Source organism: Phodopus roborovskii, unplaced genomic scaffold, assembly GCF_943737965.1.
Source record: "Phodopus roborovskii unplaced genomic scaffold, PHOROB, whole genome shotgun sequence".
Lineage (NCBI taxonomy): Eukaryota > Metazoa > Chordata > Mammalia > Rodentia > Cricetidae > Phodopus > Phodopus roborovskii.
The window spans coordinates 3080105-3101207 of record NW_026126470.1 but is presented as its reverse complement, the minus strand read 5'-3'; the positions used below and the strand labels follow the sequence as shown (position 1 = coordinate 3101207).

The 21103-nt window shown below is 39.8% G+C and overlaps 1 protein-coding gene across 1 annotated transcript in view; it reads right to left on the bottom strand.

Moving 5' to 3' along the window:
- Positions 1 to 5845: 5845 nt before the first annotated feature.
- Positions 5846 to 21103, bottom strand: part of Gabrr3 (gamma-aminobutyric acid type A receptor subunit rho3) — a 45180-nt gene continuing 29922 nt past the window's right edge. The window contains exons 8-9 of the mRNA XM_051191663.1: positions 14239 to 14435; positions 5846 to 6145 (exon numbers count right to left, since the gene is read on the bottom strand). Of these exons, the coding sequence (XP_051047620.1) occupies positions 5846 to 6145; positions 14239 to 14435 (497 nt within the window). The remainder of the gene's footprint in view (positions 6146 to 14238; positions 14436 to 21103) is intronic.

Here is a 21103-nt window from a genome sequence, read left to right as displayed (position 1 = left end):
CCCCGCCCCCGAGTGGAGGGCCCGCCCCCTGAGCCTCGTGCTCCCGCCTAGGCCCCGCCCCCGAGTGGAGGGCACGCCCCCTGGGACTCGTGCTCCCGCCTAGGCCCCCGAGTGGAGGGCCCGCCCCCTGAGCCTCGTGCTCCCGCCTAGGCCCCGCCCCCGAGTGGAGGGCCCGCCCCCTGAGCCTTGTGCTCCCGCCTAGGCCCCGCCCCCGAGTGGAGGGCCCGCCCCCTGAGCCTTGTGCTCCCGCCTAGGCCCCGCCCCCGAGTGGAGGGCCCGCCCCCTGAGCCTCGTGCTCCCGCCCCCGAGTAGAGGGCCCGCCCCCTGGGACTCGTACTCCCGCCTAAGCCCCGCCCCCTAGTAGAGGGCCCGCCCCCTGGGGCTCGTGCTCCCGCCTAGGCCCCGCCCCGGAGTGGAGGGCCCGCCCCCTGAGCCTCGTGTTCCCGCCCTAAACCACGCCCTCTGAGCCTCGTGCTCAGACCCCCAAGCCACAGCCCCGCCCCGCCCCTGCCCACGCCATGGAATGTCCCTTGCAGAGCATGCTGCCTCAGGCCCTGAAAGGGGAAAACAGGAAACTAAAATTCAGAAGATGTGAGCGTGCCTTTTAAGGTTGATACCTCTGAGTCTGAACCTTAGGGGGAAATCTATAAATCTGGACAATTCCTCTTACCAACACATGCATATGAACATGTTTCTTGAGAGTGCCTGTGCTCGCTTGATCAAAAAAAAAAAAATCCAAATTGTTTTCATTACATATGGCTTTAATACTTATATAGTTATTGCTACCCTAACAATTTTGGTAACACCCATATTATTTAAACTTCATATATTTTATTCCAATCTTTAAAAATAAAATTAGCGGCTTTTTTTTCATACAATGTATTTTGATTGTATTCTTTTCCCTCTCCCAACTCCTTCCATATTCTCCCCACCTCCCTACCCACCCAATCCACATTCTTTCTGATTAAAAGAAAACTCAAAATAAACAAAACCAAAATGTCAAAAAATACCAAAACAAAACAAAAGCACACACAAAAGCATGGGGTCCATATTTGTGCTAGCCAGCTTCTCCTGAGCTTGGGGCCTACCCTAGAGTATGGTCTATATATCCTTTGGAGAAAACCGATTTTCCCTCTTCCAGTATGTATCAGTTGCAAATAGTTTCTTGGTTAGGAGTGGGACTTCTACAAGCTGTCAGTCTCATCAACCTGTAGCATCAACCCTGTAGTATCTGGAAGATGCTGTTTCCTTGGAGTCACACACCTCTGGCTGTTACATCTTCCTCCTCCTTTTTTCTTATGGAACTTTTAACAACAAGGGGAGGAGTTTGATGAGAGCATTAGGTGTGAGGTGTTTTTGGGTTTTTTTTGATGTTGTTTTGTTTTTGTTTTCTGACTGTGCTGACTTTTTAATATAAGGAAACTAAGAAAGTTAGTTCAAGTAATAAACTTTAAAGAACACAACTGTTGTCTAAGGGAACTGGAACATGCATCTAAAGCCCATTGGTTGTATTTTGTTGAAAGGGAGGGGCTTTAACAAAATGTTATTGATTGCCTCTCTGATAAGCCAGGGAGTTCTGAGATATTGCATTCTGCATTTCAGTGTATCTGGTGTGCATTCCCCAAACCATTTGGTAAATGAGGCCTTTGATGAGGCTGGACGGGCAAGGCAGCTCTTTGGGATTTATACATGTACATGTTTATGCGTATATATACATTTATATGTGTGTTTACACAAGGGAGTGTGTGCATGAATCAACCCCATTTGTGGAGAGCTCCACCCTCTAGATCTAATCTCATCCCAAAGGCCATGCTACATGCTCCATCATGTACATCTGGGGTAGACAGCTGTTTCCGCTCAAGCTGCCTATCAGTATTCTCTTTAGACATCTGTTTCTGTAGCTATGAAATGGCTGTATTTTTCACCTACCTAAGAAAGCTGATGTGAGCCCCCCCCCACACACACACACAGAGTAAGCATGATAGTCTCAAAGCTGCAAGGAGCTTTCACCTAAGAGGAATCTGACAAATCCCACATAGCATCTAAAAAATATCTCCAGAGCATGAATTAAATGCAGCTGGTGAAACTATGCAGCTTGACGAAACTCATCAAGCAAGACAATTAATGTAGTGCAATAATCTTTGGGTTTTAGAAACTTCAGAAAAGCCAAATTTACTTAAGAATGGTCCAGCCCGAGGTCCTCAAAGATTCTGCATATGATAAATCTTCTGGAATTCAAAATATTTTATTTGGCAACTATATGCTATCACTGCCCCATTTTTAAGGCTTGTCATGAAGATTACTAACAACCACAAAAACCCTGGGGAAGAATTGTATCTGCTTCTTTGCATGTAAGGGAACAGACAGTAAGAAACTAAGTTATCGGTAAAGGCCACCACCAACTAACAGGGGGAATGAAGGATTTAACCTTACAGCCCTCTATTTTCTAATAGTATTCGGCCTGTCTGCTAGCATTGGTAACCAAACCAAACCCCGCCCCTGGCATGCCAGGAAAAGTACTCTACCCCTGAGATATACCCCAGACCCTTAGCAGGGTTTAGCTATCCCTTGGAGGCCTGCTCTTTTCTAATGGGAGACAGACTGAGAGTGGATCTGGGGAAGAGGGGAGCTGTGGGAGACTGGACAGAGTGGAGGAGGGGGAAACTGTGGTTGGGATGTATTACTTGAGAGAAGAATCCATTTTCAATATAAAATAAAAAGTAAAGGAAAATCACTGGAATTAAAACTTAACTTTTATGGTAATAAAACATGGAAGAATCCAAGCATAATTAGACTTAAGAAAAAAAAACCTCTAATAATATAATTAAAATATTAAATGTTTAGTTTTTTAAGCAGTTGCTATTCCTTAGTTTAAATAGTGAAGCTATGCTTATTAAATGTTTAGTTTTTTAAGCAGTTGCTATTCCTTAGTTTAAATAGTGAAGCTATGCTTTTTAAATTATAACAAAAACTGCAAAGCTCTGTTCAAATATACGCCTTTATAGGATTCCTTGAGTAGTCCTTACAAACCTGCCCATTTCTATATTTATGCAAGGTTTACAAGCTGGCTGGCTTAAAAACAAAGTCTTACAAAGCAGCTTATGTTCTGAAATCCAGGCTTATCCCCCAGCGAACACTCATGCACAGTCTGTTCAGGATTGTGACGAGTAAATGACGGGGAAATTGAAATGAGGTAACTATTGTATGTTCTCTGTCACATACACATTTCCCACACAACAGTGCTTTCATTCTTCTTGAAATGAGAACCTACCCAGAAATCTGGTCTCTCCCTGAAAGAAATAAAGCTTCTGGGAACAGTCCTGTTTCACAAATGGCGGACCTGATGGGAAGCATACCCACTAACATCCTTGCAGCTCATTCAGAGTGGTCTGATAATCTCCTGGTGCAGTAAACGGATTTCATTCCTAAGTGTTAGACATTTATTACTGGAAGACATACTGCCTGTATTTCTAGATATTAGCAAAAGTTACATTTGATTGGCCAACAGTTGTGCATTAATGGCCCTTGAGAGACTATAGAGAACATGTGGAGTGTGACAGAGGCCCATTCTTCTAGCCTAGATTGCAAGTGTATCCAGCAACTCATCTGATTTAAAATAGGGAGATGAATATGCTCAGGGGGAGCATTAGGCATTCTGGGAGCTGCAATTCAAACTATGTGAAAAACAGACATCTCTAAAGGGCCAGAAGATTGGATGCAGGGAACAGTGGGGCTCTTTCTGTCTAACTTATTTCCTTTTTAATCACACACAGAATTTGTCAAAATCATAAATATAATCCAGCTATTACTACAGTAATTAATAGTTATAGTTCTTCAGACATGTAGGATATTATCTCTACCATATTTCTAAAATATAATCCTATAAAAGTCTCCTTATTGAATCAAGTTTAACAGCCATTAAATTCATAATTAAAAAGCTAAATTTTCATCTATTTACAATCAAATGGCTAAAATTTAAAATAAATATTAGCTCACTTTTGGATAGTAGTCTAGAAAAATACAATCTCTGAGAAGTTTTGAATGAATTGGAGAAAAATGTGTTTTTCCATTTCCAAATAATTAAGAAAATAAAATTAAGTTTCTCAGAATTAGTATGTATACCAGAAAAGCAACAATATAGAAAGAATTCTTCTTTTAGTCCTTCATACCCAGGAGGGAGAGATAATTTTCTGAAACCTATGTGTTTCATAAGAGGCAGAAACAATGTTACTGTCAGTCATGCAAGAAATTATTTGTTTCTTCAACTGGCAATGAATAATTCAAACCATTTTATTTGACTGTGCGATAAAATAAAAGGCAATACACTAAACTGACTGCTGTATTAATTTATTCTCTTAATTCATTTCAGCAATCAAAAGAAGAAGGGGAAATTTTTCTGATTTCCTGCCAAGGGATTTGCTCTAAATTGTGCCTTTTAACTAAATACCCAACACTGAATCATGTACACTGCCAGCCTGAAAATGAATGCAGATCATGGGAAGGTTTTTCTATGGAACATTTATATAATGCCCACTTGACCTGATTTACTTGTCAAAATGAAAATTACTCTGGGACACATCCATTTCACTCCATTTTTCTGCTTGGCGTGATGTCCAGACTCTTCAAGGATGCTCTTTTTCCTCAGTCTACATCCTCCTTTTAGGACAGTGTGCACAACTCCATGCTCACAACTACTAGATGCAGTTTTCAACTAGTCTGCCATCCTTTCATGGCTATACATTAAGGGGCGGAAGAAGAGGCCATTTCTTTTTCTCTTTTTTAGTATGTAACAGTTAATAAAGTACATGTAGGCGGCCAGTGAACATTTTATGAATAAAATTTAGATAAACACTGTGGTGGTCTGAGTGAGAATGTCCCCCATAGGCTCATGTATTTAAACATCTGGTCCCAAGTTGGCATTGTTGTGGGAATTATATCGCTGGGGACCAGCTTTGAGAGTTTAAAGATCTGAGTCATTTCCAGTCCATTGTACTTGGGGTATAAGCTCTCAGCCACTGCACCAGCCACCACACCTGCTGCTAGCTTCATGCTTATCTGCCATCATAGGCTCTTATCCTGGAAGGCCAAATAAACTCTTTCTTCTAGAAGTTGCTTCGGTCACTATGTTACATCACAGCTACAGAAAAGTAATCAATAAAAAACATAAATGAAGTTATGAAACTTATACCTCATTTATAAAACACTAAGTACTGTTACTGATGACTGAAGAATACAATCATACAAATGAAGACTGAGTGAAGCTTAATTTTTTTTTTCCATTTTGAACTCAATAACTTATGGAATATAACATATAGAAAAGTGACTGGAGATAATAGAAGGGGGCTGCTCATAGGGCTCTCGGTTGCCTGTGGATGGAACCACTCGAAGATGGAAGTTTTCCATTAGGACAATGTCATCTGTCACTTGGCAGATACTAAAGAACCAGTTATCCTTGAATAAATGGCATAGTCCAGACATTTTCATGAAAAGTAGTCAGAATAAAGTAGTTACAAAGGATTTACATTCCCTCTGTAATACCATGCCCATGATGCTTTATTTATAGATATTTATAGCCAAATTTCCCCAAGACTTTGAACATTGCGCTAACTGTAAATCAACTAGCTTTTACATGTTCTTTAGGCCGAGAGACATGACTGGCTCTATTCCAGGCTAACTATCCAGCTCATATCCAGGAGGTAAATAACACCATCTGACTCCAATAGAAGTTTACATTAAAAATTCTTCTTCATACTGGAGATGGTAGAGCACTTAGGTAGCACATGCAAAGTCCTAAGTACTGCAAAGAGAAAAAAAAAGCCATCAAACAAACAAACAAAAATCCTCTTCATACATATATACCCCAGTAAAACAAATTAAATATTATGTAAACAATAGGAAATACAATTCGAGAATAGGTATCAATGGCATGGTTGTTTTCGAGGATGATTCTACCAACGTTTCCTCCCATAGATTTTCTCTTTATCTGAGATAGATCTGTACAGGGGCTTCCTGTGAACTTTGTTCTCATGGAATCCTCTTCTGAGTGTAGAGAGAATGAAGTCTGGTCCACATCAGTCTCGCTGTCATGGTAGCAGCCATCAAAGGCCATGGCTTGAACTGCATCGATACTGTATATTCCAGAAACCTGTCAAAGTCATAAAAATTATGTTATGGATAGGAATTATAGAAAATGTAAGTCAGATAGCAAACAGTTTCCATAAATATTAACCTTGTCTTGTTTGTAAAAAAAAAAAAAAAAAAAAAAAAAACAAAAAAAAAACAAAAAACAAAACATCTGACTAAAAAATTGATTTAATAATAAGTGGAAAACATCGTTTTGCAAATCCTGAGGTAGCAAGGAGGTTTATGTTTAGTTCCATGAGATATTTATGTTATGATAGTATGATGTCAATAATCTCTAATAGATTCCTGAACTGACACACAGCTGTCCCAGATTCCCTTCCTTTGTTCTGAATGACATGAATAGTCTGCCATGGCTTTGTGAGTTGAGGGTGAATAGGAATTATCACATCATCAATATAAGCTCCTTATCTTTTCTTTACAACTTGCTTTTCCTCTTTATAGAGAACATGATAACACAGAGATCCATGTCTTTTGTTTTATTTTCTGGTCTCAAACTGGAACTATAGTAGCTGACTACGTACACTTGAGTTGGTTATGAGTTAGTGAAAGGGTTTTATTTGCCTTTTAAAATGAAACTAACCAGGCCTTCCCATTTTTGCTTAAAACCACTTCTAAGTGATGCTAGCAAAGCCCAATAAACTAAAATGAAATTGTCTTGTTTTTCTGAAGAAGCAAATTATCAGTGATTTCTAGCCTGATTGAATCTGAACCAATTTGTTTTTCTTTTGAGTTTTGCTTTGGGAGGCAATGACTCTCCCTAGTATCGAGCAGTGTCTAGGAGGCAGCTGTTAGTAATTGCTTTTGGAGAAAATAAAACTCTTCTGATCTTTGGGGAAGTTGGAAAATGAACAAACATAAGGAGGCTATTCTAGATGAAATTATTCACAATTTAAATTGGAGGCTGCAGAGTCAACTCTATCAAAATGCATATTTGGTGCATTTCAGTTTAATACTATAATATTTTACTGAATCGAAAAGACAGAGATTTCTGTGCAGTATGTTAACTAACCATCCAAGAACCATACTTTTGAATTACATTACACGTTTTCTTAATAAAAGAAATTTTCTGCAATAAATTAAATATGGACAAAATAAAGATGCACTGAAGTCTCAGAAAGCTAATAATATTCAACCACAAATTTAAGTATATAAAAGCTATGGTATTATGAGTGGTTTTCCTCCTACCCAGAATACTGCTGGGCATCTCACCTGCTGTTTACTGTTTATCTGGATAAGTGTTATCAGCATGTTTAAGAAGACTAATATTTAAGGAACAGGAGTACTATTTTCTCTCTCCATATTGAAAATCTAGAATTACCCATGTGATTGATCAAAGCTTATTGGTCCACAATTTACCAATAAGCTACTCTTTTCTCAGGTTTGTAAGTGAGCTGTGTGATAATAACAGATATAGAAATGGTCTTTATTCTTTCTCTCCAGACCACAGATCTGACTGTTACAGACTGAGTTCTCTAATGACAGATAATACAAACTAGTTCCCCCTTTCCCTCTTGGGCTAAGTTCAACACTAGTTCAACACTAGGGACAGTTTTTAAAATTATTATCTGTGAAGTTTTCTCAGTTCCTGGTCTTTAGTAGGTGGCTGAGCTGTATGTGTGTGAGAGTGTATGCATGTACCTGTGTGTGTGTGTGTGTGTGTGTGTGTATGTGTATACGATGGTAGTGGTGTTGATGCTTGTACAGTGTGATGGCAGTGGTAGAGGTTGTGACTTCATTCAAGGCTTTATAATAAGTGGTACTTATTTTATGAAATTTAATGCAGCTGTGCTTCGTGTGTATCTGTTTAGAATTACAATATTGTGTTCATGGACTGTTCTCTTAGTGAGGATGGTGTGACTTTTCTCTACTTACTACTTTTGATTGGACGTCTACCACCATCATTACTAGAAGGTGTGGCCCATATTAAATGTGGATCCTCCCACCTCAAAAGACCTGGATTAAAAGTGGGTCTTTCCACTTCAAATTATTTAATCAAGAAAAGATGTCCCTCACAAGTGTACCCAGCTGCGTGGGTTTTAGTTCATTCCTGATGTAGTCGAGTTGACAACCAAGAATAGCCATCACAGCAAGTCTTGATTAATACAGAAAATTTGAAATATTTTGCATTCTATTTGCCCACAATGGAACAAAGTTAAGTATTAACATAAAAAGAAAATACAGAAAGCACACGAACTCAGTGAGGTTATATAACACAGTATTTAAGAACAGGTCACTGAAGAAAATAATACAGGAATTACAAAATGTAGAATCAAATGGAAATAAATACAATATACGCAAGTGTATGGGATACAATGAAGGCAGTCCTAAGAGTAACTTTTATATCTCTTAGTGCTGACATAAGTAAATTAAGAAGATCTCAAATATACCTTAAAGCCTTGAAAAATCAAGAATCAATAGAGAGGTATAAATAACAACAGGGCAGAATTTAATACCATATACTAATATAAAGAATCAATGAAATGAAGAATTGATTTTCTGAAAAGATAAATAGCCCTTTCCCTACTTACACAAAAGAGAATAGAGACAAATGAATAAAATTAAAGATGAAAGGAAGATAACACAACATGAAATTCAGAAAACCATAAAGGCACACATTAAAAATCATTATTTTACTAAATAAAAAAAATCTTTCTTCTAGAAGAAGAAATGAATTGAAAGAGACAACTAGAACATAAAAGGACTACCTTCGCTTGTGGAATATGGATATTATTATGGCCTCCTACTAAAGGCAATCTAAAGAGTCAATGCAATTGCAATCTAAGCTTCAGGTGCATAAATTTATCATGAATTTAGGAAAGAAATCATTAGATTTTATACGTAAGCACAAAAGATCACACAGCCAAAACAATCCCAAACAAAATGAATATTGTAGGGAGTAACACCATATTTCATTTCAAGTTATTCTGCAGAGTCATAGTAATAAAAACACCGTGGTAATGGACCCAAAGTACACTCACAGATGAATGGAATAGAATGGGGGACCCAGATGCAACTTATTAACTACAGCTGCCTGGTCTTTGATGAAGTTGTCAAAAAAAAAAAAAAAAAAAAAAAAAAAAAAAAAACATACACTGGAGAAAAGACAGCATCTTTAATAAAACAGTACTGGGAAGCCTGGGTGTTAGTATGCACAAGAATGAAACTATAGGTCTATATCTCTCACCCTACACAAAACTTAATTCCGATGGATCAAGAACCTAAATATAATGGCTGATATTCTGGAACTACTAAAGGATTTCTAAATTGCACTCTGATGCAGGGAGTAAGCCCAATAGTCTGCCAAGAGGATCTCATGAAACTTTGGCCTTCTCTACAGCAAAGGAAGCTGTTGCCTGTAGTTGGTTGTTTACTCTTTGTCTTTTGGCTCTTTTGGGGGGCCCACCACCCAGCTCCCAAATAAATCACATGGAGGCTTATTTATTCTTCTTAACAGAAGAAATATAAACAGTGAGGAGTCGCTTTAAACAGTGCCCAGCAGTTTTAAGTACTTTACAATTCTATCTCACCTCAGTTACAATGGCTGTCATCAAGCACACAAATGCCGTAGAGAAAGGGGGGTTAATTATTATTTACTGTTGGTCGAAGTACAAATGGTTGAAGCCACTTTGAAAATCCATCTGGAGGTTTCTCAAAACATAAAAAGTAGTGGAAACTAGAATTACAATTCCCATAGGAACCAGCTACACCACTTGTACGCATAAGCCCAGAGGATGTGATAGCATACTACAGAGATACCTGCATATCCATGCTCATTGCTGCTCTGTTTACAGTATCTAGGAAACGGAAGCAACCAGATGTCTAGCAACTAATGAATAGATAACATAAATTATATGCGTTTAATGTTTTTTTTTTTTTCACATATAAAGAAAACTGGGATGACGAGATTTTTGGCTAAATGGATGAAATGAAAATGTTTTTTTAATCGAGAAACATAATCCAGTCCCCAAAGTACAAATACTGTAGTCTCTTTTATGTGCAGATCTTAGTTTTAACTCCTTATTTCTGTTTGTTTAGCTTGGGAAGCCAGGAAAGTAGGAAGGGGATGTTGGTAGGCTGTGTTGCCCGAAGGGAGGAGGGATAGTAGGACATGGGTAAGGGGAAAAAACAGAAGGGAACGTCGGGGATGAAAAGAGGTTTGAGCTGGGAGGCGGGTAGTAAGGTAGGCATGGCAAAATTATAGGGCAGAGAAAACTAACCAAATGAAGGGTGGGTTAATTAAACTAATTTCCAGTTAGAGGACATGGGATACTTCATAGGAGTTGTTCAGAAAGGCCCCCGAAGGCCTTCAAACTATACAAGCTGTAAGGCCTCTTGGTTGCTCACCGCAGCTAGAGTGTAATATCCTATTTCTGAGAACACCGCACATATAGAGAAAAGAAGCTGAAACAGCTGGAAAACTCCTTCCTGTTATGATCAGTTTTCCCACTAGCCTGGTCCCAGAGCTGTGTCAGCCCCAAATAACACACAGAGACGCTGTATTAGATATAAAGCTGTTGGCTTGTTACTAGTGTTTCTTATCGTTTCTTATCGGCTAGCTCTGTCTTGAATATTAACCCATTTCTATTAATCTAAGTGTTTCCACATGATCTTATCTTACCAGAGAGAGGGTCTGGACCTCTTCCTCTCTCAGCTCTCTACATCTTGACTCTCCTCTACTACATCTCCCAGAATCCTCCTAGTCCTGTCTATCTTGCCTTCCTATTTGCCAACAGTGTTTTATTCATTAACCAATAAGAGAAACATATTTACAGAATGACATCTCCCATCACCTTCCTGCTGCTTAACTTTCAGAGTACTAGAATGTGCCATGAGGGCGAGAGGGGGGGGGCAAAGGTTCCACCATCTTACCTAACTACAATTACTTCAAGTCACAAAACAAGCCTGATAAGAGAGATAAACTCACCAGTGCAATAGTAGCATGACTGTTGGCAGTTAACAACAGTCTGGTTGGATTTAAGGCCCCTTTTTAATAGCCAATTCCTGGCCGGGGGGGGGGGGAGTAAAAGGCTCAAGAGAGGGAACTTACTACTATTGTTTAACTATTTTAACAGAGCATCAATCACACTGCCTTTTAAATACCCATGCTATACGCATAGGCAAAAGCTATGCTTAGTCTTAACCAGACAAGTCTCTACTTGTAGTGAATGTAGACTTAGGGCTACTCAAGGTGCCAAGAATAAGTGATGACTGAAGGCTCAGCCCTGAACAAGGCATTTCCACCATCTCCTATAAAGCTCGGGGAATGCTGTGGAAGAGCTCGTGAACAGAAGGTAGACGTATAGAAGAGGTAGATTCTGTACTACTAATGCATCCATGAACACAGATGAACTGTGGGTACCATCACTGGCCCCACAGCAAACTGGCCCTGTCAGTAACCCTTTCTGGATGAAGGAGGAGCTCATGAGGACCCACCCATTACAGGCAAACTATTGGCTATTGATAGATTTTGGAGGGGGGGAGGAAGGGAGGGAGAGAGAGGGAGAGAGGAAGTGTCTTTAATATCCACTATGGAGCCCACCAAGCTCCAACAAACAGCTTCATACAGCTTTGGTTAAAGTCAGTGGTTTGAAAACAAACGAATAGGAGAGGGGTCTGGGGTGACATTTGTCAGTGTGCATAATGTCCACATGGAAAACTGTTAAAGAACAAATTTAACTAATCATAAGAAATTTCAGGTGGTATCAACAGTACATCGTGTGGCAGGTGAGGGCAGGAAGGCAAACTTCAAAGTCAAAGAAACAGATGAGGGACCTCAGCTTACTTCAGTGTCTGGTCCTTGGGTTTAACTCCTCACCGCACTAAAGCAAACAAGACCTTTCCACCTGTACACACTTTCCCCCATGTGTCTTTCATGACGCAGATTATGCAAACCATTGCTCTCTCCAGCGCTGGTAAGGACCAGTGGCTTTAACATCACCCGGACCTTGTCGTGTACAATCTGAGCTTTTACCCCAGCCCTGCAGAATTAGGGTTCACAAGAACACAGGTGCCACGTGCAGCTGAACGCTCATGGTGTCCTCACACCTCATGCACCCAAAATGCACACGTTTGTGACAAAGCCTCAAGTATAGTTAATAGAAGAAAGGAAAAGAGTGTGGAATAAAACCAAGTCAGTTCCTACAGGGCTTTTGATAAATGATTGACAATGTCCTCAGAGGCCTGAATCGACACTCCTCCGTGTGCCGTTTGCCAAGCCATTCTGTTTCATCAAGATCCTGTCTCTCCATTTACAAATCAGAGACGATTGTTTCTGCACAGCTTAAACGGGGGACCCGATGTGACATCTCAGTGGAAGGTGATATTAAAAACCGCGTGAAAGTGAGAAATGTTCTCATTGGAAAAACTAAAATAGAGAACAATGGTGTAAGTATGCACAAATGCTCATATGACAATCTGCAAACATTGGGACTGGAGAGATAGCTTAGCAGTTAAAAGCATGTGCTGCTCTTGTAGAGGACCTGGGTTGGGTTTCCTCTACCCACGTGGCAGATTACATGGGAGTTTGTAACTCCCTTTCTCAGGGGTTATGTTGCCCTCTTCTGGCCTTTGTGGACACTGCACCCATGTAGGAACAAGGACTTGCATATCTGTGTGTGTGTGTATGTATTCTTTAAAAATACTCTAAAGCTAGTGTAAACATATCTCATTAAAATTATGTCTATGAGCATACACAGAGATGTTACTTGTATATAGTTTTATTGTGAGTGAATCTTATCAGTTAGAATTCAGTATATACAATAAAGATGTAGAATTCAGTATCAGTTAGAATGTTGTATATAAGTTTTCATAAGTACAGGAGATTGATGCCCAAATCCTTTGGGAAATAAAGCAGTAAACAGCAACAAGTAATTTTATTAAACAATGCCAAAAAGCAATGGTCACTTTAAGAGTGCAGTAGATACTCTGCTGCCAGAAGATTATGGGAAGAAGAGCCCCTCTTTTTGCTTTAACATTCTTCTAAGTGACAAGAAAAAAAAAATCATGTCATTATTGCTTGAGAGCAGAGCCTTTGGAATCAGGGACACAAAAGCTAATCCTGATTACCATTTAGCTCTGTGACCTTGGATACACCCACTTCACCTCTGTGAAAACAAGGTGAGAAAACATTGACCTCCCAGGGTTACTATGAAAATCAAACCACATAAAATATTTTAGGTGTTGGCATAATTCCAAGATAAAGTGAGCACTTAATATATTCTAGCTATCACCACCACCACCACCATCATCCATTAGATACCATGCAGTTTGTACAACAAACCTTTCTTCTAATGGGGCCAAGTCAGTGGACCAACACATATGGAGAAGAATTCTTCACACATAAAAGCTCCTGGTGAAAGCGAATGAGGATGCTGAGGAAACAGTCAGCATGGAGCAGAGATTAAAGGTCCACATTATACTGTCACACTCTTACTCACTTGCCCTTGCCAAGGCATTTGGATTTAATGCAAGAGTTTTAAGAACTGGAAATGGAAGTTTGCTAAAGAACTTAGTCTTTGCCCCTGAGATGTTTATTGCTAATTGTCATTTTGACAGAGTCTAGAATCACTTGTCCAGTGGGTCTATTGTCCTGTCAGTGGGTGATTAATTTCATTGAGGGGATAAGCCCCTCCCGCTGTGGGTGGTACCATTCCCTAGTTAGGACCCTACACTATATAAGCCAGTAGTTCTCAACCTTCCTAATGCTGTGATCCTTAAATATAGGTCTTCACCTTGTGGTGATGCTCAACTATAAAAGTATTTTCATTGCTACTTTATAACTTTAATTTTGCTACGGTTGTGTATCTTAATGCGAATATCTGTGTCTTCCAATGGTCTTGGGTGATCCCTATATAAAGGTTGTTCACCCTCATGGGTCTCGACGCACTGGTTGAGAACCATTGATATAAGTGAAGAAAGGGGCAATAATTTGCGTTCATAGTTCTTTGCTTCTGGATGCCTTGCCTAACCCACCATAAAATGGTCAATGCCCTTGAACTGTGAGCCAAAATAAGCCCTCTTCCTTGGAAGCAAGAGGAACAGAAACCAAGCCAGCCACGTTTTTGAAAGGAATTGACACTCAAGGCAAAGCTGTACCTTTCCTCTCCTGTTGAGTTGCTTCCACTCTTCCACTGTGGTGAGGTAATTCACTGCTGCATACTCAATGACGGACAGAAACACAAAGAGGGAGCTGACCCACATGTACACGTCCACGGCCTTGACATAGGACACCTGAGGCATGGAGGCACTCCCGCCAGTGACGATTGTGGACATGGTGAGCACGGTGGTGATCCCTGCAGTTCAAGAAGAGTGAGTCACAAACTCAGGGACACAGCCATGCAGTTACTGAATCATCAATGCATGGCCCTTGAAAACAAAATTAATCAGGTGTCCCAGAGCGGGAGTGAACTTCTGCAAGCTAGCTTTGGACATCTAAATGTTCTCATCGGATTTTTCTTTCCACCCCTGTATCTTGCTGTTCCCACAGAGTCCTTCCTGTTTTTCTAAACACACAATACCCAACATGTTTGGAGCCTGTCCTTCAATGAGCAACTTCTGATCATCCTAGAACAATGAAAATGTGTTCAATTTAAGGAGTTCTCCTTGGAAAGAACTCACAAAGTCATTTGCAGTAGCTTTCTCTAAATTATTTAACAGCTGCTGCTTGTAAGAAGTTGTCTTTGGGGGCTGGAGAGATGGCTCAGAGGTTAAGAGCACTAGCTACTCTTCCAGAGGTCCTGAGTTCAATTCTCAGCAACCTCATGGTGGCTCACAATCATGAGATCTGGTGCCTTCTTTTGGTGCACAAGCATACATGCAGGCAGAACACTGTATACATAATAAACAAATCTTTTTTTATGTCTTTATGTCTACCTTTACTCTTTCATGCTGCAAAGGGGGTTCATTTTTCCTTGGTTGACCTTAAGTTCCATTAAGACCACTATTCTCCACATTTTTCTTTCATCAAGAGTGCTTTGAAAAAGCCATCGTTAGTTTTGTTGAACTCCCATAAATGAAACTACCCTTCAGCTGAAGCTCAGAGTGCAAGTGTGCTATTGTTGGAGGCTGTTTCTGAGCAACTGGTAGATGTGGGTCATTACCCCTCCTTCTCTCCTCTCCTCCATATCATTGCTTCCTTCTCTTCCTTCCCTTTTTCTAGAGTCTAGAAGCCTTCTCCTTCCCTTTCCTTTTTCCCTTCTGTCTTTCTTTTATCTGTTTGTTCTCTTACATGGACACTCCAGGTTCTGAGTTCTGGGAGACAAATGGAGGAAGAAGTGACTCAGATTTTAGTAAAACACCAGCTTTGGGAGCTATTCGATTTCTACCCTAATCTCGCAGAAGAAAACTGCCAGAGTACTGTCTGGAAAGAAGGTGCAATGCTGCAAATATCTGAAATGCACATTGGACGGAGTGGTTTCATTTGTTAGCTTTGCACCAGGGAAGTATACATGAAATCCTTAGTGAGTTTATGGATCATTGAGTCCTCAATAACAGGAAGAGCACTGTGATTTACTCTTGACCAAGACACACTTCTGCCAAGAGGCTTCTATCTTTTCTCCAGGATTGTGTGAGGTCCTCTTCCAAGAAGGCCCTGTGCCAAACACAATAACACCTCTGTAGGGTCACTCAATTTCAAATGAAGTTTTAGATTGTATAACAAAGAACATTACAGCTTGGTAGTTTGACAGTTATCATGGGAAAAATCCAGAATTTCATCTTGACAGTGATTTGAACTACTAAACTCTCTATTCTAACTCTTAACATTAAGCAAAGGGACTGTCTTATCTGATGTCAGGTTTCCAGGCAACAACAGTAACAATAAATAAGTAAATAAATTAATAAATACAACAACAACAAACAGTTTGCATGCAGCCATATATTGTTTCCATACTTTGGCTTCAAAATACACTTGTTACATAAACATTAAGTCATGAATTATTTTATTAATGCAACACATAGAGCTGAAACTAAGATTATAGCTTAAAAGCTGGTTGCTTCAATCAGATATTTACCTATGATGCCCTTTGGTAAATGTTGGCCATAGATTACAAAAGAAAGATATATGCTGAGGATAGCTGAATGATTGGACCACAGTTTGTCAGGAATAGAATTTAGATCTCTCCCTGTCATTGTTAAGACTGGTGTGTTTGTTGTTGTTGTTGTTATTGTTGTTTTTTGTTTGTTTTGTTTTGTTTTTTTTATTGTACACCTACAGCCTCTCATTTTACACCTGGAAGGGAATAATCTTTGTTCTTAAGATTATAAATCAATTTCCATATGTGGCAGATCTCTGAGACAAGATGCTACAAAGTACTGGGAAAATATGCCAAAAGGCATGAAGAGGCTTTCAATGGGCCAGAAGCCCTGTCTTTAAAGTGTCCTTCTGGGAACTGATTGCTGAGCTCACTTTTTTATTTTTTTTCACTTATTTATTTATTTATTTATTTCATTTTACATACCAGCCCTGATTCTCCATCCCTCTCCTTCTCCTCCCCCATCTCATCCACTCCCTTGGGGCAAAAATAAAATCTGGCATACCAAATTGTGGCAGGACCAGGCTCTTCCCTCCTGCATCAAGACTGAGCATCGTATCCCCTAGAGATCCAAAAAGCCAGTTCATGCCCACTGGCAGGGGCCCCACAAAAAGATCAAGTCACATAACTGTTACCCACATTCAGAGGGCCTAGTTCAGTCCCACATCGGCTCCCCAGTGGTCAGTCCAGATCCATGAATTCCCACTACTGAACTTACATCATTAAGCAGTAACTTCCATCGGTTCAAAAAAAATGCAAATGTCTTCTCTTCATTTTATAAGACATGGAACATAGAACATCAATGCTTTTCAATAGACAGCAATTTAGACTTAATGAATAAAATAATGGTTTAGAAAAGTTACAAGTGTACATAGGCTATGTGTATACACTGGGATCAATGAGAATTTAGATTAATAAAAGGAGCCACAGTACCTGTATTTTCCAGGGATGAATTAACTATCAATCATTTTCTTTAAAAGGATGCCTAGCCCAACTAATTTAGCACTTATTATTTAAATAACCAGCAGTACAGATTATCACTTCATGGAATCAGCAATAATAATAAAATGATAAAATTAATGAGAGAGTGGGGAGGAAGAATTGTAGGATGGGGGAGTAAATGATAAGATAACTGACATAAATTCTTAGAGCAAGACAAGTGGAAGTTGGAACTATTAGAGCCACATTAAACATACCTATTATGACCTGACCCATCCCTTGGAAACACATTAATATTGACAAATGGTTTTCCTTGCAGATCCATTAAAGTTAACATTTCAGTAAAAGGGTTTGAATCACATGAACTGACCCTTTATTTAAGGAAAGGTCATATATTCCATTAAAAAAGTATTTTCCCACCTACTGATCTCAGTATGCATAGTTATAAAAAATGTTATGGAAAATATTTAGTCAGGCCATTTGACTCAGCTTCCCCAAGCCTCGCGGTTTCATCATATTAACTTTTAAGCACACGTATTTGTGAATTAAGAGCAGTCTGGGAAGAATTCTTCATGTCTGTGTTTCATTGACTGGCATGGTGGAACACTGTCCATTAACCATGATGACAGCAGTAGGCACACAGACATCACTTGTTGGATTTCTGACCTTGGTCACCCCCTTCAGTGGATATTCTATAAACAGTTTTCCTGAAGGAGGGGTGGTCTTCATTTGCCTTCATGTGAGTGAGTACACTTTTCCTCTGCCCATAGGCAGAATGACCATAGGAAGTATATGGACTGGATATTGCAGCATCACTCAGTGGCCAGAAGCAACACTATCCACGTAGAGGGGTACCAGAGCCCAGTGGTTGTCATTAGAGGCTTTGGTCATCCCTGTGATGGTTACATGAATTTCTCTTGCACGTGTGCGTTCATTTGAGCCATTTTGTCTGATGGAATGTGAAGTTCATACAGTGCTTTTACAAACCAAAGTACAAAGGCTACTTTGAGGGAAACCCTCAGTCACAAATGTCTAGATGAACTAGACATTTATCTGATCATCTATTCATTTATTACTTGTGGTACTGCTGACCAAACACAGGGCTTTGCACATGCTATTGTGAACTCTCTATTGCTTCCTATCCCCCTTGGCAGTGAAACACTATTTTTATTCACAAGAACAAGGTGAACTGATCACTGCAATCCGAGTGTTCAGCACTGATTTTCTTAAGCCTGAACTAATCACTCTGTCACATCAAGTGAAAGAACATTGCTGTTCATTGTTAACCATGTGATCCACACTTTCACCAGAATGATGTCAAACTTACACATGTCACTGTGAACCTCCTACTTTTCATTTTTATCAGAAATAATGGTAATATCAATTTTTTTATGATGTTACACAATCAATTGTAGAAATCTTTGGTAGATCTGGAGCTTACTCAGTAAGCCAGTACTTTTCAAGTAACTAAGCCTGTGGGCAAAATACCCATTCACAGTACAAAATAGAACCGTGGATTTTCATCTAACAGGCAGTTTTAGAGTCCATACTGTAACTAACCTTTCAGAAACTATCACTTCCTGAGTTATTTAATAAGATCATAGTTCTCATTATTTTCAATGAAAAAAATCAATAAGATAACTTGCCTGAATATAACACCTGAAACTCTGAACTACCAGAAAAAAAAACACAGGGAAACACTTCAAAACATTGGTATAGGGATGAATTTTTGGATGAAGTTCTTGAGCAAAAATGGCTAAATCAAATTAAGAAGTTCTGTACAGCAAAAGAACAAATACAGTGACCAGACCACCTACTTAATGGGAAAATATTTTTGCTGGATAACCCCATTAGTTTGACAAGGACATTATATCCAAAGTATACAGTATATATTAAAAACCTAACAACAAAATAAGTAATCCAATCATTAATGGGCAAGGAATAAGAGTATCTGCTTCTCAAAAGAAGAAAATCATTGCTGGGCAGTGGTGGGGCATGCCTTTAATCCCAGCACTTGGAAGACAGAGGTTTGAAGTTTGAAGCCAGCCTGGTCTACAAAGTGAGTTCTGGGATAGCTAGGGTCACACAGAGAAACTCTCTCTTAAACACCCCCACCCCCAAAAAGAAGAAATTCAATTTCCAGCAAGTTGCAAAAAAGTCAAATGTTCAAATTCTTTGTACACGTTGAAAATACAAGTCTAACTACAATTAGTGATTATCTTATCCCAATTAAAAAGGAGGAGAACATGAGGGAGCAGGAAGATTGAGTCAGGAGAGGAATAGAGGAGAGCAAGAAAAGAGATAATAGAGGGTTTAAAGAGAAACCTGGCACTAGGGAAATGTTCAGAGATTCCCCAAAGACGACCCCAACTAAGAATCTAGGCAGTAGTGGAGAGGCTGCCTTAAATTCCATTCCCCTATAATGATATTGATGACTACCTTAAATGCCATCATATAGTAGCTGATGGAAGCAGAAGCAGGCACCCACACCTAAGCAATGAGTCATACTCCTGGAATCCAGTTGTAGAGAGGGAGGAGGGATGAGCAAAGAGGCCAGGCCCATGTTGGAGAAACCCACAGAAAGAGCTGACCTGATCAAGAGGGAGCATACACACCCCAGCCATAAAGCTGGGAAACCAGCATTGGACCAAACCAAGCCTTCTAAATGTGGGTGTCACTTAGGAGACCTGGGAAGGCTATGGGGCCCCTAACAGTGGAACTAGTATTTATCCGGAGTGCAATTCCTAGCACACAAATGGACCTTGGGAGCCCATTCCCCATGGAGGGATACTCTCTCAGCCCAGATACACAAAGGAGGGCCTGGGTCCTCCTGCAAATGATGTAACAGACTTTGATGATGATCTCCCATGGAAGACCTCACCATCCTTAGAGAGTGGGTGGGTGGTGGAATTGGAGGGCAAGCGGAATGAAAGGATGAGAGGGAGAGGGAACTGGAACTGGGATTGGTATGTAAAATAAGATTGTCTCTAAATTAAATAAATTTAAAAAAAATGGTCAACAAAGGCATGTGCTCATGTACACACACACACACACACACACACACATTTATGAAGAATGGTATGGAAGTTCCTCAAGAGATTTATCCTCAAGAGAATACTTAGTATTCTCCAATAGCCAGTGAAGAGACACCCAGACTGTTTAGCTACCCCAAAGCTGTGCAGAGAGCTTCAGGATTGCAGTTCCAGTGAGTCAATGATGCAGAGGCATTTATTTGAGTCTTCCCAGACCCTGGTAAGCAGTCCCTTGCCTACAATCCTGTAAGTAGTCCCAGTAAAAATCCATCAGTTCACCAAAAATAAATAAATAAATAAAAATAAATAAAAGATTTATCATATGATCCACTCACCCCACTTCTGGATATATGTCAGAAAGAAACAATATCAGCATATCAGTGAGGTGACTGCACACACGTGTTAATTGCTGCACTGTTAAAACAGCTAAGATCTACCATGCTCAGCCTATGTGTTTGTCAATAGAGCATGGATGACGGCTACACCTATCTGTTGGTATGAGGCTAGGAATTAGTTAGAATTATACTGGGTTAAGCTTCTTTTGGCTACAATTGGTCAACATTAAGAGAACAATTGAGGGTGCCCAGCCTCAACTGATATGTCCAAAGTACAACACCTACCCCTAAGGCTCGGGAAACATCTTGGAAAGAGGGAGAGACAAAGTCTAAGAGCCAGAGGACTGGGGTATCTGTTGGAGGGTTGTGTTTTCTACATAGGACAGGAAACCTATTCCCATGAAATATGAACAATATGACTACCGAGAGAAGAAATGACAACACCGGTTGACTTGCCAAGATGGATGAGGGAAATCTCCAAAAATCCCACCTTAAGGTGAAAAACTACAGGCAGTCACTGACTGCTGAGAGCAGAACACTCTGTAACAATAACAATTGAAATAAAATGACAACAATAGAGATAATAATAAAAGTAGAAGAGTTTGGAGTCAGAGGAAGAGAA